This window comes from Lagopus leucura, unplaced genomic scaffold (genome assembly GCF_019238085.1).
Source record: "Lagopus leucura isolate 7727_CA_CO unplaced genomic scaffold, USGS_WTPT01 Super-Scaffold_100001, whole genome shotgun sequence".
In the NCBI taxonomy this organism is placed as follows: domain Eukaryota; kingdom Metazoa; phylum Chordata; class Aves; order Galliformes; family Phasianidae; genus Lagopus; species Lagopus leucura.
The window spans coordinates 11,697,029-11,713,488 of NW_024962262.1; the positions used below are offsets into that span (position 1 = coordinate 11,697,029).

At 39.0% G+C, this 16,460-nt stretch overlaps 1 protein-coding gene across 2 annotated transcripts in view; it reads left to right on the top strand.

Moving 5' to 3' along the window:
• The window catches only part of KPNA3 (karyopherin subunit alpha 3), a 53,154-nt gene that overhangs the window by 26,528 nt on the left and 10,166 nt on the right, over positions 1-16,460 (top strand). For both annotated transcript variants that reach the window (XM_042867608.1, XM_042867609.1), the window contains exons 3-11: positions 5,965-6,054; positions 6,267-6,296; positions 6,384-6,436; positions 6,530-6,625; positions 8,916-9,001; positions 11,577-11,663; positions 12,056-12,225; positions 12,942-12,986; positions 15,984-16,115. In XM_042867608.1, the coding sequence (XP_042723542.1) occupies positions 5,965-6,054; positions 6,267-6,296; positions 6,384-6,436; positions 6,530-6,625; positions 8,916-9,001; positions 11,577-11,663; positions 12,056-12,225; positions 12,942-12,986; positions 15,984-16,115 (789 nt within the window). The remainder of the gene's footprint in view (positions 1-5,964; positions 6,055-6,266; positions 6,297-6,383; positions 6,437-6,529; positions 6,626-8,915; positions 9,002-11,576; positions 11,664-12,055; positions 12,226-12,941; positions 12,987-15,983; positions 16,116-16,460) is intronic.

The window sequence follows — 16,460 nt, forward strand, 5'->3', positions numbered from 1 at the left end:
TAAAAGATTTTGAAATTATATTTAAGTGAAAACCCTAAAAATTAGCACAGTTTGTTTCTTTTAGCAGTGACACCTTAGAAGAGATGTCCGGACTGTTCAGATCTCCTTACTGGACACTGTGTTTGTGGACCTTTCCCTGATGTGAAGAAGTGTTTGATAAAGTTTCTTTCACCTGAAAGCAAACACTTACTTGTTTCTTTTCACTTGAAGCTTCTCAATTGAAGAAAAGTTGAGAAGAATATATGATTATGTATTTGTTAACACCTTTCATAACTTCACTAGCATGTCCCATTGCCATGGTCTGAGGTAGTAAGCTGAACTCAGCACATAGCTTAATGGATATCATTTTTGACCAGAAGAATTCTTCCATCTTGTTTGCATTGATAGGCATTTTTTTTAATCCTGTGGCCATCACCCAAGAAGGTAAACAAGAATTTGCATGCTTAGTGGTAGTTAAATTTAACCTCCCTGCTGTCAGTGAAGCAAGCAGGGTGGGTATCTATTATCAGAGGCTGTGAATGGATCATCACAGTGCTCTCATGGTATTGTTATTGTTCCTGTTTGGCATTCTTGCCAGTCATGTATGTCCACAAACCTTTTGTTCGTATGGAAACATCTGTAGACTATTGTAGTGTGGTCTTTACCAGAGCACTGACAAGCTCATAACCCGCGGTCAGCTACTGCTAATAAACTTGCAGACTTCATTATAGGTAACAGGCGTGGTTCAAGCAGTGGTTGAGGTCTTTCCCTTTTGAAGCAGAAGACCTGCATTGTTTCCTTGGTGACAAGGCCCTGCCCTTCAGCAGGAATTCCAGTCTCCTCTTGAAAGATTGCCCACCGGTCTTTGAGCAGAGAGGCTGTATCCAGGCAGGTTTATTTGTCTTCACCTTCACCTTAGATGCCCACAGAAGCTGGTGCTGTGATAAAACAAAAAAAAATAAGGTTTTTTTTCACCGTATGACAAAATGCAAGTGCTTTAAAATCATGCCAAGGTTCAAATTCTGTTTTATTTTACCTTATGCAGGGGAGCAGTCAGTTTATGGAAGTACTATATACACTGCTGTTTCAAATAGCCGTAGAGCTGCTTTTAAGACTCGAAGGTTCCATGAATGTTCTGAATTTATAAGACCTGCTAATAAGAGCAGCTTCTTTTTTTTTATTTTTTTTTCTTTCTTTTTTTCACTTAGATGATCTCCAGAGGTGCCTTCCATCCCCAAATATTCTCAGTAAGAAATTTTCAGTGCTTTTCAGTAAGTGCTGACCTGTCTGCCTCAGGCCCATGCAGAAGTTCCACTCCTCTTCTGTATGTTCTTGCCAGTTTTTCAGTCCAACCATCTGCAAACAATGAGCAGCTCCAGGAACTTTCTTGTTCAATCTCACTTTTCCTGGCTCAGATCATACTTTCTGAGCTTGTTGCACTGTATGACTGACAGCCTGAAGATGTTGCCTGCATTCACAGAAATTCTAGCTATGGTCAGTTGTGTCTTGGGAAATTCAGTTCTCTCCTACAGGTAAACGAGGGCAGTATATCTTACATGGTTGTTCCTGCTTTTTTGGTTAACACCAACATTAGGAGTTACTCTCTCGGGCACACTCATACTGCCAAAGGAATTGGCTATTGTGTGTGCAGGTGTAAGGGGCTCTTCAGGGAGCTACTTACTGAAACTGGGGAGAACCAGGTTTTTGATTAGTTCAGTTATGGTGTATTTTGTGGCCATTTTTGACATGCATCTAGAAATGGAAGACTTCTCAGCGTTATGCAGTCTCACCATGTTAAGATTTCTTAGTAGTCTGGTGCTATTCTTCTTTAGTCAGGAGACCCTGTCCCTCAGTAGGATTTCACAGAAGCATTAGAATGGCTTGGGTTGGAAGAGACCTTAAAGACTATCAATTTCCAACCCTCTTGCCCTGGGCAGGGCTGCCACCTACTAGATCAGGGTGACCAGGGGCCACATCCAGCCCGGCCTTGAACATCCTTGAGGATCCACAGCTTATCTGTGAGCTCCTATTTCAGTACCTCACCACATTCATAGTGAATTTTTAAACCTAGATTATGTATGTTTTACGGATCAGAATTTGAAATATTCTTGCTTTGCAGTTCTCACTTATTGGTGGCTTTGCAGTGGAATGATTTCATTCCTGCTATCTGTAGAGTTGCTCGTGGAAGCTGTTTTCTGTCATTAGAACAGTTCCGTGTCTTTTCATCTAGGGATTCATGAAACCTCCTTCCAGGTAAATAGGATTTTTGTGGGGAGTACTGTTTGGAGATACCCACTGCATCGGTGTGCATACGGACAGTTTCTTGAAGAAGAAACATTTATTTCTCTGTTCCTGATCTTCCTGTGTCCATTGCCAAGCAATGCCCTCTTTGTCCAAATCCCTGAAAGATGTATAGGGAATTGGAGGAACTTCAAATTAGTTTATTAATTAATTAAAAATATATATGTTCACCACCCATTTTCTGGCCACAGGCAGAGAGAACTTGTGCACACCTTTCTAGATATTACCCAAGCAAACTATGTCAGCTTACAGTATTTGTATAGAAGCTCACTCACTATGAATAAACGTGAAGTGTGCATCTTGAAGAATAACACCTTCAGCCAGGTGGTGTTTCTGAAGTGCTTTGTCTACTGGTATGATATGCTCTGGGGTTACCACCTGGTGTTTGTGGGGAGTGATTTTCCAGTTGCTTGGCAGATGAAGGCTATTCCTTCTATTCTGTGCAGATGCTGTTCAGTCACCCACAAAGGGATTCATGCTTTATTCCATCTGTGATTTCTGTACTCTCAGCTATATTCCAGCTCTTACCATCCTTGTATTTCAGGATGTTTAAGAGAGGTTATCAAGATGCATCTTCCTTCTTGTTTTCTAGAGTAACTGGATACCACAGCCTGTATGTTACACTGTCGTAGAGACACAACCCTGATGAACACTGATAGCTCAAAATAATGTTTATTTTGAAGGGAGGCACACATCTATGGTGAGATATACATCTGTATTCAGTACCACAGTTACAGTGTGACTTTGCTTCTTGCATCCAAAAACTCCTAGATGTTTCAAGCTAGCAAGTGAATCATACAGTTTCATCTGTTTCTAGCTACTGTCATTTCGGAGGAAAAGAAAAAGGAGGGTCGATGAAATGTGTATTAGATACAAATGCAGTCCACATGTGTGTGAATATCTTAATGTTCCTGTCCCTTTTAATAGTGTGGTTTTTGTTACAAATGGATGGCATCTGTTTAACATAAACACAGTTGACAGGATTTGGACCTTACTTTTGAATTTCCACGTAGGAAGACTGACTTGAAATGATTCTTTCATCCCTTCCACATTTTGGAGGGATCTCAGTGGAGGATGTCTAAAGTGTGCCTGTTCTCTCCTGTTCTGCCCCAGCACAGGTGATTTTGTGTGGAGTAAGCAGGGTATCTCCTTTCTCTCCCTGGATATGAAGGTAGTTCCTTAAGATCAGTGGATTCAGTGGTGGGGGAATCCACTAAAACAGAGGTGTGAAAAAAAAAAGCAACACCTAAATAGGAGAATTTGCAGTTAGAGCTCTTGGGAAGTTTTGTTTTATTTTTTAGTGATGGGAGGCTTATATAAGCAAGAAACTAGAAAGAACAAATAGTGATAGGACAATGGGGAATGGTTTTAAACTGAGACAGAGGAGGTTTAGGTTAGATATCAGGAGGAAGCTTTTCACTCAGAGGGCAGTGAAGCACTGGAACAGGTTGCCCAAGGAGGCTGTGGATGCCCCATCCCTGGAGGCATTCAAGGCCAGGCTGGATGTGGCTCTGGGCAGCCTGGTCTGGTGGTTGGTGACCCTGCACATAGCAGGGGGTTGAAACTGGATGAGCATTGTGGTCCTTTTCAACCCAGGCCATTGTGATTCTATGACATTTCCTAACTGGAATTTTTTTTATTTCCATAGAAAGATAGTTCACATTTGCTGTAATTCTTGACTATTCCGGTTATTTCATCATTGCAGTCAGGGGATCTGCATGAGTCCTACATCTAAAAGGATTTCTAAAAAATATAAGAGTAAAGATCACCTGTTTTTATTACAGGATGTTGCAGCGCATGGCTGAGCACCTCTGATAACGAATCACTGTTTGAAAACAAGTAAATATTACAGCTGAATGGCCATGGAGAGCAATTCTTAAAATAAACATACTTTACAAAAACCCTGTAAGGCTCTCTCCCTGAATTTTATGATCCAGTCAAATGCTTTAAGGGGAACTCAGACTGAAAACTACCTTTTATCACTGTAGTTTGCTGCTAGTGACAAAGAAACTCAGTCCTTCCCAGTTGGTGATTTGCAGTGAATTGTTTAACTTGCTCCAGCAGAGAGCTAGTGGCACTTCTGCACTAAGACCCCAGCTAATTCAGCCTGCATCTTTTCTGTAGACAAGAAATGAATGCTCAGTCAGCGTGCGCACCCTAATAACTGTTTTTCTCCCTGTACATTCATGCATGTGTGGACTCCAGTGTGGCCAGTGTGAACTGAAGTGGTATCTCAGGGTGGAAGGAGAAGGACGGTAGTACTGAAGGTATCAGGACATTCCTCCAGCATCAGTCCCTTCTCCCAGTTTTGGTGTGTTTTAGAGTCACAGCACAAGTGCTCATGTAAGAGCCATCCATCTTGAGACAGGAAGGAACCGCTTCCTCACAGGGGAATAATGCAGACCTGCACCTGGGAGGGGCCTCTGGAAATCAGATCTGTTCCCTGCAGTCGCCAAAGCATTGACTGTGAGTTAGACGAACAGTGGCAAAATGTGCTTGAGCAAGGCCAGATTGACTCAGGTAGAATGGTGTTTGCTCTTTGCTTAGAATGGCAGCACCAAGTATTTGGTGTGGGAGAATAACAGGAATGTGACACAGGTCTTCATGGTGAATCCATCTGTTAGCCACCCAGTACAGCTTGTCTGTGTGACGGTGTCTTCTCAGCATTGAACTGCCTGCTCATTTTTGTCTTCCTTCACTCCAAAAGAAACGCTGTGTGGGGGGCTCCATTGAACATAATTCGGTTTAAAGGGCTTGGGGTACATTAGAAGCAAGGCATAATACGATACGATCTCCGTAGTCATCACTGATTGTGCAGCAGATAATTGTTTGGAAACCACAAAGCCTGCTGTTCAGTGCTGGGATAATATATATGGTCGAGGTTTAATACACTTTTAATAGCTGTTTAATACACTTTCCCAGTGTTTTGCTTTGCTTTGATTGAAATCTTAATGTGCTTATTAAAATATAAAAAAAAAAAGAAGTATTCAGATATACATGCTGCATCATCGTGTTCTGTAATTGTATCTCTAGACACAGCAAGCAAAAAATCTAGTCTAACATTTGGAAAATGCCACTTTATACTTTGGAATAATAATACTTTTAAGACATTGTAGATTGCAGAAGTGTCTGGATACAGTTGCAAGCACTGATTTGATTCCCTTCTTTTTTAATTAGGGCTCAAGGCGTTCTAATTAAAGGTATAAATATTGAATCATTACCTTATCACTGAAATGGCAGTGCTTTGTCTAATTCCTTAAAGGAGCTGTGGCTGGAGGCTGCTTTGTTGGAGCAGGCTGACTGTGCAATGCCACAGGTGTCAGCGCTGCTTTACACACAGGGCTAACACAGGGTTAAAACTAATGCAACAAGGGAGCTTCAAAGTACGTTTAGCTGAAGATCTTACACTGGAAAATAGTTTCTGTTACATGTGGCTGAACACGAATGTCATCCAGATCTACGTGTGCAGTAATTTTGTTAGAAAATTGATAACTGCAAGGATTTTTTTCCATTCAGATTTCATGGACTACTATAGCTCTGTGTGAAATACTGTGAATTCTGTTTGCAGTTACAAATGGCTTTATAAAAGCGATTCTATTTGAAGTCTTATTTTGAAAGGGGCTATGATATCATCACCCTACTAATTAGCATTGAATGTATGTATTTTTTGCCATTCCTTTCCAGAACAAAAGAGATGAACATCTTTTGAAAAAACGAAACGTTCCCCAAGAAGAAAGTTTAGAAGATTCTGATGTTGATGCTGACTTCAAAGCAGTAAGTCCCTCGATTCTGGGAATTACTTCTATAGCTTTCGTATCTCAAAGCAAAGTATTCTGATTTTACTTTAACAGTGGAAGTCTTATAGTTACTTGAAAGCGAAATCGTGAACTGATGCACTGTTTAAATTAGTGTGATTGCATAATATGTTGAAAAAAAAGGAAACAAAAGCAACAAAATGACTGAAACATTTTGTTTTTCTTTTCAAGCAAAATGTAACACTAGAAGCTATACTGCAGGTACGTTACTTTCATTTCTTCATGTATTTGTTTATAATTAGCAGTGCTTGTTCTGTGCATTTTTAGTTGTTGTTGTTATTATTTCAGAACGCCACAAGTGACAACCCAGTGATCCAGCTGAGTGCTGTTCAAGCTGCAAGGTAAAAATGAATGAATGGAGGCACAGAAATGAACTCTCTGCACATTTTTCATGATGAACGTTACTTATTTTAATTCTACATTGAATTTCACAGAAAACTCCTATCCAGTGACAGAAATCCACCTATTGATGACTTAATAAAATCTGGAATTTTGCCAATTCTGGTAAAATGCTTAGAAAGGGATGATAAGTAAGTATACCTTTACAAATGTTCATTTGCACTGAAAAATTCTATCCAGATGACTGTTCAAAAGTAGCTGAGGATCCATAGCATGTTACAGTCTAACACAATGGATCAGATTCCATGACAGCAGAATATAAATTCTCCAGGAATATTGTTTATTCTGCTGCTGAGATGTCATTTTCTTTTTTAGTGCTTTCTTGTGTATATCTAATTAATGGAGTATACCTTACTACATTTCTCATTGGTTCTGAATACTGCAGACTTTCCTGTTAACTACTTTTAAGAAACCTGCCTCAGTCTTCGTGTGAGCATTTGAGAGAGCAGAGTGTATGTATGGTTGTAAACAAGGCTGTTCTGTATGCAAGAATACAGTTGTCATCTGTTTCATTGGGGTTATTAGCTCAAGTTTATGGCTCCTTTCACTCCTATTGCATGGTGGGCTTTCTGACTGTGTGCTGCTCCCTCAGGTGATAGAACACCACAGTAAGCACGCTTTGTGTTCTGATTCTTTGATGGAAAACGAGAGCTTCAGTAGAGGAGATAGAGAATGTTGTGCATGTTGTTGCACGACTTTCATGTCACGTAATGAAAAGTGCTGTATTCCACAATCTGTGAGCCTCTTATTGAGACAGATGGGGATTAACATGTTTGAGGTAAATGTTTTGGGCTATCTTTGGTCTCAGTGAGCCATAAATGTATTTGCAGGATTTCCATTTTCAAAGTCATTTCTGCAGCCACAGGGGCTAGGAGCTTCAAAAAGTGCAGACTGACATTTTGGGTGGAATTGGATGGCTGCAAAAAAATATGAAGTGTGACTAGCTTTGTTTCTAGTTTGTTTAGCAGAGAAGTTACTAAGAAAAGAGCAGGCAGTAATGTCCAAATCAGATAGTGTTTTGAAAGCAGACAAATGCCTGTCTGCTCTAGAATTAGATGGTTCAGTGCTGTGAAAGTTTAAGGTGAATTTTATTTAGGTTGTTTGTATGATTTATCTTTGTAAACATTTAAAAGGCCTTTTGAAAGTGAGCTCAGCACTTTCTTAGGCAATCCTTTTGATTGTGATTGCTATGTAATGTTCAGTAAAGGTAAATTTTGCTAAGAGTTTGTGAAGCAGATAATTAAAGCTGTTGTTTGTGTTAACTGAAAGTTTATCCCAAGGGCACTCAGATCACAGGGGGAAGAAAAATTAATTGTGTGCATGAGGACCAATTCAGAATTTCAAAGCATTTGATCCTAGAATGTAAGGTTTATAGATAGCTGCTTACACATGCCGTTTGTTTTTACAAATTTTTATTTCCACATCTTGTACCTCCATCTCTATTTCTTTTCCAATCCTATCCCCAATAACTCCTGAAAATGCTTTGGAAACCAATGCATGAGAAAAGCTTAAGGGAAGCAGGTGATATGGCTGTATGTAAAACATTGAGGAGGATGTCAAAAATGAAAAGTAGTTACCTCATAGTAAATATTCTGTGCTACTTCTGGGTCTTGGACACCTTGCTATTACTGCAGTCACTGTAAGCCTGAAACTCTTTTATAGATTTTACAACTCTTAGCCTCTAAAATTTGCATGCACAAGTTTTTGTGCTTTGTTTTATTGGGCTGCTGTTGGCGCAAACAACAATTGATGGATAAGTAAGCTAGGATCAGTACGGGTATGATGCTGTCCTTTGGTACTGATTGGTGTACCTGTACCCTGTCTGTGATAGAGCAGACAAAAGTCTTTCTCCCTGTGTATCTGCTTGCATTTGATCTTGGATGTGATGTTAGAAAGGCTACAAGGTTTTGTTGGTTGTGGTCAGCCATGATTAATTTGCTAAGAACTCCTACTGGCAGTAAGACAGTTGCACTTTCTTCATTAAACACTCATGGCCTTTGGGTGGGTTGGGTGTGAAGAGGTGTCTGTTACTTATTAGAGGGGCATAATCCAATTTTATGACGTTGTGTACCAGAAGTGTTTCATACTGAAGGCAATCTGCTGATTTGAGTAGCAGTCAGCTTCACTAGTTGGTGGATATTTCAACAGGTGTTACTGATTTTCTTTCTTTTTATTTTTCACTAACATGAGGTTGGAATGATAAGCAGTTTAAAGAGCTCATAAATGTAAAATTTGTGTTTTTCTTTCCTCTCTGTTCTTCTGAATTGTCCAAGCTTAGAGTTTTTCTAAAAAAATCTTGTAGGCAGGAGGCACTGCTTAAATGTGGCATCATGGAGTGCATACAGTGAATAGTGCTGAAGTGAACCATAAAATAATCTGAAGATCATGTCAAGTCACTACTGTAAAATTATTTCATTACAGTCCTTCATTACAATTTGAAGCTGCATGGGCATTGACTAACATAGCATCAGGCACTTCTGCACAAACTCAAGCTGTTGTACAGTCTAGTAAGTATTACAATATGTTTATTGGGGGCTGGGCGTTTGGGGTTAAAGGAAAAGGGATTTTTGGATAACAAACACCATTCGCTATCAAAACTAGTAAAACAATAAAAATATGTGCCTGTCCTCTTTCTCAGAACTTTCTGCTTTTGCTCTTAATGGTTAATCAGTTTGTCAGTAATGATTAATATTAAGGATCCCAGACCTGAATTTCCCTCAAAGAAGATAGAGAATGACAGGTGATACAATGAGTGTGACAAAAATGTTAGTCCTTTCTAGTGTTGATTTTTGAGTTCATGTACTGTTAATTCCCCTACACCTAAAACTTACATTAGAAAGTAATTCTTTCTACTTCAGTGGTGTGTTCATAAATCTTAGCAAAGTTGTTAAATACACGTAGTTATGTAAAATTGCCCATCTAAATACAGAGTTAGAATTACCTTCCTTTCCTTGACTGTGTGATTCGTCTCTCCTGTATGCACTGTTTGTTGTGCTGGCTTTGGCTCCTAACCAGCCAGTGAGATTTCCATTACCAAGAGACAGGAAATTAAAGTTAGTTGAAGATAAATTATGTTTACTGAATTGAATCAAACTGTTCTTATTTTTTTTTGTTGTTTATATATGTAGCTTTTGTGCATTGACACGGTTATCTTTAAGCAATCACTTCGATGCTAAACGCAATGTTTTGTCTTTAAATGGGAAGCTATGGCTGAGCAGTTAGCAAATTGTCTAGACATATTGATATTCAGTGCTGTTATATGGGAAAATGATGACTTAGTTATTTGATTTTTTTTTTTGTAAAGTGAAAATTAAAATCAAAAAGTGCGTATGCACAGCACAGCAGAGTTGAAAGCATTGCTGTTGGGTGCACAAAGGCTAGGAGTTCAGGGTGGATACGTCCCTCCAAAATCTGTTCAGGTAACACCTGAAAAGAAGCAAGCGTGATAAAATGACTGTAGAAAAGCAAAAATATTTCCTTAGTTTTGCTTCTGAAGAGAATATGGAAGTTTAGTTTGAAAGGCTAGCTGCCTCTTTCTGGCAGGTGACCAAGGGACTCTGAACTGTGTTTAGATAAAGGCTGGTTTGCAGGAATGAAGCGATAGACCCTTGCAGCTACAGAGGAAGCTGCTGCAGCCTAAACACGAAAGAAGGCCTCAGCAGTCAGGGACAGATGGCAGTTGGAGGACTGAGCAAGAGAGGGAAGGTGCTGTTCACACAGAATAGATCTTGGCAGGAACGAATTTGGAGCAGAAGTAATTAATTTTTGTGAGAGCAGTGGATCAGATAGCCTGCAGATCCCACTTTCTCAGACTTTTCTCCTGCTCAGGTACCGATATGAAGTATTTTCATTTCTGCTTTAAAAGCAGGATTGCAGTCAAGTGTAAACTACATACCTGACCCTCCCCTCTGAAATATGTTGAATACATGTACAGCTGCAGTGTAATTTCAGTAGTCAGAGAGAAAAGGAAGCTTGAATATTCCCCTTGAGCTAATGGAAGTGGGATGGTTCTGACAAGAAAAGAGAGTGTTCTAAACAGTATTGTGTTGCTGTCCCTCCCAACTCGTAGTAGAAATCTACTCCATTACTCATCCATGGCAGGGAAAGAATTTGACGTTCTCTTCATTCTTCATCCCTCTGCATTTTTTTTCATGAAAACATATCAGGGATTTTTTTTGGCTTGTTCTCACATGTGAAATTATCACCAGGGTATCAATTCACAGTTGCTCACAAACCGTGTTGTAGTTTTTTAAAATTCCAAAGCCATTTTGGTTCTTACCATCTCTACTAGAAAGACAGTTTTTCCTTCTACATAAATTGATCTATTTTACATGAAAGACTATAGGATGAGTATGATAATATGTTGAGTTTAAAAACTGCTATAAGAATTCCCATGTGAAAAAGAATATGAGTTGGCTGAGGGAAGATAGCTCACAGCAACAGCAGAGGGATGGTTTCTTAGCTTTTAAGTGTATTTAATGCAGCAGAGATTGAAACAAAAAATCAGTACCACTTCCTTAATCTGCTGTGTTGCTTCTGTTATATAAGAACAAATACAAACTTGTCTTAGCACTGTATGGCAGATGGATGTAAATCTTCACTACACGTGGAAGCTAACTATAGCTGCTTCTTGGAAGGAAGCTATTTTCTTAAAATCAAGATTTGAAACACGTTTGCATGAGTAGGCATGTCATTCTGCTAGGTATGTATTGCTATCTTGGATAACTCTAACATCTGAATTACCAGGAAATTAAACCTAGCGCCTACGTACTTGTGGCTCTTAGGTAGCACTTGAAAAATACGGGGAGATATTGAAATGTGGACAGCATTGTTGTTTAATTCGCTTGTTCTCAGGTTTGTATTTTCTGCCTCTAGAGATTTTTGTAGAAATGTTTAACAGGATTTGTATGCCCTTCATAACAGAAGCATGTATGTTAGTGTAAAGCACGGTAGAGAAGGTGTTGAATATGAATCAATGGAAGTATTTTTAACTATGTCAGTTATTCCGTTTTTCATTATTTCAGAAGGTTATTGCAGTGTTTGAGTTCCACTGAAAACAAATCCAATCTTTGCATTCCATAGATGCAGTACCCCTCTTTTTGAGACTACTCCATTCTCCGCACCAGAACGTTTGTGAGCAGGCTGTCTGGGCGCTGGGAAATATTATCGGTAACTCTTGTTCTTACGATGATTTGCATTCAGGGAGTGTTTCCTTTTAGAATTTGACTTTTGAACATTGACATTATCATATGAGACTATGTTTCCTCTAAGTTCTGTGGCTTAATATATTTTTTCATGTGGCCAGAATTACGTACGTACATACTGTTGTTTTCTAAAGAATAGTGTCACTTGCTGCACAAAATGTTAGCAGGATAAATTTTGTGTCTCTTAAAATATACATACATATCCATATGAATGTATATTTAATTGAACACGAACTTTTAGTAGTAAACTGTTGGTGAGGAAACATAGAATTTCAGAATCCCAACATGCCATTGCATACATTTCAAGATTTTCCATTTTTAATGTAATTTCTTTTACAACAATTTTCATTTCTGTAGGTGATGGTCCTCAGTGTAGAGATTATGTCATATCACTGGGAGTTGTCAAACCTCTTCTGTCCTTCATCAATCCCTCCATTCCCATCACCTTCCTTCGGAACGTCACATGGGTCATTGTAAATCTCTGCAGGAATAAGGACCCCCCACCGCCTATGGAGACAGTTCAGGAGGTAAATACAGCATTATGAGACAGATGCTATTTTATACTCTGCACTAGAGGCCAGATATTTCACACTGTCACACTGTGAATTTATGCATGTCTTTTGCCACTGTCTTCTGCCACTTACTAGTTGTTAAGTAACTTGACTGAGATAGCAGCAAAGCTACTCATCTGAAGCTGACAGATAACACTGCTTACTTATATATTATAATGGACGCAAGAAAAATTGACATCTGCATGGTGTTAACGTACTTTTTATCTAAAAAGACTATAAACATGATTCTGTCTATATTCTATAAACAGAATCATTGGAATACAGTTATTTTCAGTAAGAGGAAATAAATATAGACTAGTGAATATAGTTTAGTTTGTGTTTTGACTAGCTGTGAACATACAGTTGTTGTCAAGTCCCCACTTGAGAAGCACCTGAAAATCCCTTTACACTGATGATCGGGGAGATGTCTATGATGTTTGCTTGTTTTCCTCCAAAATATAGTCTACTCTTTGTGTCTTTGAAACGTATTACTGTCTTTTTTTGTGTTTTTACAAATTTTAAATAAGGTACATATTTTCATACATACTTCAGGGGAATGAGCAGTTGCTGAGAAGTACATGAGTGTAATATGCTAATTCAACCTCAAGCTAAGTTTTATGTTGACACTATTTGAATTCATGTTTGCACAGCAAATTTTATTCTGTTGTAATGACTGATGAACTTCTTTTCAGATTTTGCCAGCATTGTGTGTTCTCATTTACCATACAGATATAAACGTAAGTAATTTCTGAAGTTTTAGATATTTTGCTTTTCTGTGTTGTTTAAAGAGGAAATACTTTGAGATTGTATTTGAGGCAAACTTGATTTTGTTTGTTAACTTACATATAGTTGAGTAAATGTACAATTAAGTACTAAAACTAATGTAATTGTGATCATTCAGAGCAGGAAAAAGGAAGTGCGAGCACCATTTCTGAAATATACTTTCTAAAAGTCTTATTTTTACACTAGAAACTACATTTTTCAAAAACCCTATTTTACAGAGTTGTGCTCTAGAAGTTTGGAATTTTGAGATAAACTCTTGGCCTTAATTTACTTTAATTTTGCCTCAACTTGTTACTTTGTGTAAATAATAAGGTTTGAATTTTGGTTAGTCCTTTGTATGGTGAGAATCTGGTCTTTCTGATCCTTGTGGGTCTCTTCCAACTCAGGCTATTTAATAATTCTCTGGTTTGGAATGTATGATTCTGTTTATCAGTCCAGTCAAACACTGTGATCATATGGTTAAATCTAACTTCTGTAACCTCTTGGATGCCTGAATTTGCAACCTGTTTGACTAAGGAAATCGCATAGGAAGATGTATTTAAATATATTAATATTTAACTATTAAAGGTATTTAAATATTTATGCTCCTGAGCCATGGTTTTTGCATACATTTTCAAAGTCCTAGAGAGTGGTCTTACCTCCTGAGGTCTTTTATTGTGGCTTCAGGAACCAAGATCAGTACACGTAAGGGATACTGAGCTGCTTTTCAGCTCTTCTTCATATCAGGACTTTGTAATGTCTGGAATTGTTGCTCCCTGTAGTAGCACCACAATGTAAGGAAGCAGAAATTGAACACCTTGGTGGGTCTGGGGATAGGGCGTAAGGTTGGTGGAAGTGCCTTAGATAACCTGAGGCCTTAGATAACCTAAGGCATTTCCTTAGGCTTCCTCTTCGATGAAGCGTGTTTCTGCTGCTCTTTTAATGGTGTAGTCGTTCCACAAATATTTGCAAACAGTTTAATTTGGGATTTTGCCAGGGTTATCCCAGTGTAATGTGAGTGGGAGACAGCACATGGTGACTTTACAGTTCATAATTTGGACAAACCAAAATGGAGAGTCATAGCAAAACCGAAAATACTTCTGACCTATAGGCTTTGCTTGGCTTTGTTTTGTTTTGTTTTCTGGCAAATTTGAAAGCTGTTTGCAAGGAATGATTTTGTGAGAGCTTCTTAAATAAAATGTGAGACTACATGGTGCCAGGTTTTGACTGATCTCAGTAAGGGTACCCATCTTTCTCATCCCAAGAATCAGGTGCTGGTTGGAGGTACCAGCGTGGTCCCAGCCTCCCAGTACTGGAGCAGCAAAGCTACCTGTGGTGATGAGTCAGTGAGGCAGGTAGATCAGCAGGCAGTCCTGTGAGCACCTCTGGTGGCTGCTGCTCTCATCACCGCCAGGGCTGTGGGACAGGAAACTGGTGAAGCTCCATCTCTCACTGCTTCTGCTGTGATGTTGGCTCCACTGCAGCACGTTCTGCTGTCCCTGTGGCAGCAGCTGGTGAAGGCAGCAGCAGGCTGCGTCAGGAGAGCAGTAGGTACATGCTGCCTGATCTCTGGAGATGGGTGGAAACAGTCTGTGGGGCAGGTCCTTCTCACACCTTCAGTATTATTTAGCTTTCTTAATAGCTGGAAATTTTGAACGGCTATCTGTTTGAAAGTAAAGTGCAAATGCCTTTACTTAAATAGCAGATGAGGTTTCTTTCAGTTAAGCTGTCAGAAAGAGGAAGCTGGCTCACAGATCTCCATTTGGGTATGCTGCATTAAGCCATTCCCATCTCCTTCTCATAAGCTTCCTTAAATCTCAGCGAGCTGGGCTGCTAACTCCTTTTTGCTCACCATGAGACACTGGGCACAAACTCTGCCTGCAAAGCCTTCAAAAACTTCAGACCATCTAACCTCAGAACATAAATAAGTTGCTTAGATTTAGAGCCTATTGCTCTAACCTCTTTCTAGTAAATCAGATGAGAGCCCCATTCAAAAGGTCGTTTAGTTCACAGAGTAGAATATAAACTGGGAGAGTGGGCTTACTGTGCTCTTAATTTAGACACTTCACTTAGGTGCAATGAGTTCAGGCTCTAGTCTTTCTTAAAATTCCAGAGAGTAACTGCTTGGCTTTAGTTAGCTTTGGAAATTGACTTAGAAATGCCCTCAGGGGCATCCGGGCTTCTCTTCCTGTAGTTCTTAACATCACCTCCAAGTGATGGGATATTACCTCTTTTTCTGCTAGCTTTGTTTCTGCTTCATATCCTACCTTTAAAACAGTTAATTTTTCTACCTTTCCATTTTTTTGGAGGGCTCTCAAATCATCCATACCAAATCACCAGTGACTTCATTGTTACTTTCTTTAAGTGTGTCCTGTGTAATAGTCATTTCTTTGTGTTTGTTCCCTTCTCTTGAACAGTTGCCACCTTAAAATGTTTGTCCTTTAGCTGGTGTAAGAAAGTTCTCTTCTTTGCTGTAGATTTAAATCTCACTGCACTGTGCATTAAAGTGTAGCTAGATGGCTTAAAGACTAAGGACATTTAGCTGTTGTGTATTCAGAAGATAGTAGATCTAACAGATGAGACCAGGGCTGAGAAGTTGGTTCACTATGGTCTTCAGAAAGTTACTAGCTCAGTTACTTAACTGAGCCATTCATCTGTCTCCAAAGTGCAAATCAAAGCCAACAATTTACCTTTGTCAGGTGGTGAGTGCTGTGACTTCATGTACCAAAACGTGTCAGTTAAAAGGATTTATAACTTACTATCACTGAACAAATGGCCCCGGTTTTCATTGTTGTTTGTAATAATCCAACACTTAATGCATCAGGTTGCATTTGAGTTTTTCCTGTAACTAAATGGCATGCTTTTTTTTTTTTTTTTGCCCAGATATGGAAAATAATCACTAAATTAAGATTCAGTGATAGGAATTTTGCTACTCAGTGTGTAAATTATGCTATGTTCTTTCCACCTTACAGATTCTTGTGGACACCGTTTGGGCTTTGTCCTACTTAACAGACGGTGGCAATGAGCAGATACAGATGGTGATTGATTCAGGAGTTGTCCCTTTTCTAGTTCCCCTTCTGAGTCATCAGGAGGTCAAAGTTCAGGTAAGTCTGCCTCAGTTTCCATGCATAGTCCTTTGTAACCTGTTTGCTTTCAAATTGTGCCATGGAGTATTTATTACTGCGGTTGAGATGAGCATTGTAGCTACAGTTGTTGTGGATAAACTGAACAAAAAAGTTACCTACACCAAGAAAAAACGTCTAAAATTATATTGAATCTCTTTTTGAAGTAATTTTTTTTTATTTCAATAAAGCAGCAGGTTACAAATTTATAAGTTAAGTTTCTCAGATTATGTGTACTCTTTTCTGGTTACAGCATCTGAGTAACTCATGGAAATCAATTACAGTTTTGATACTTTTTGAATGTTAATGTCTTTGATTCTGAGTCTT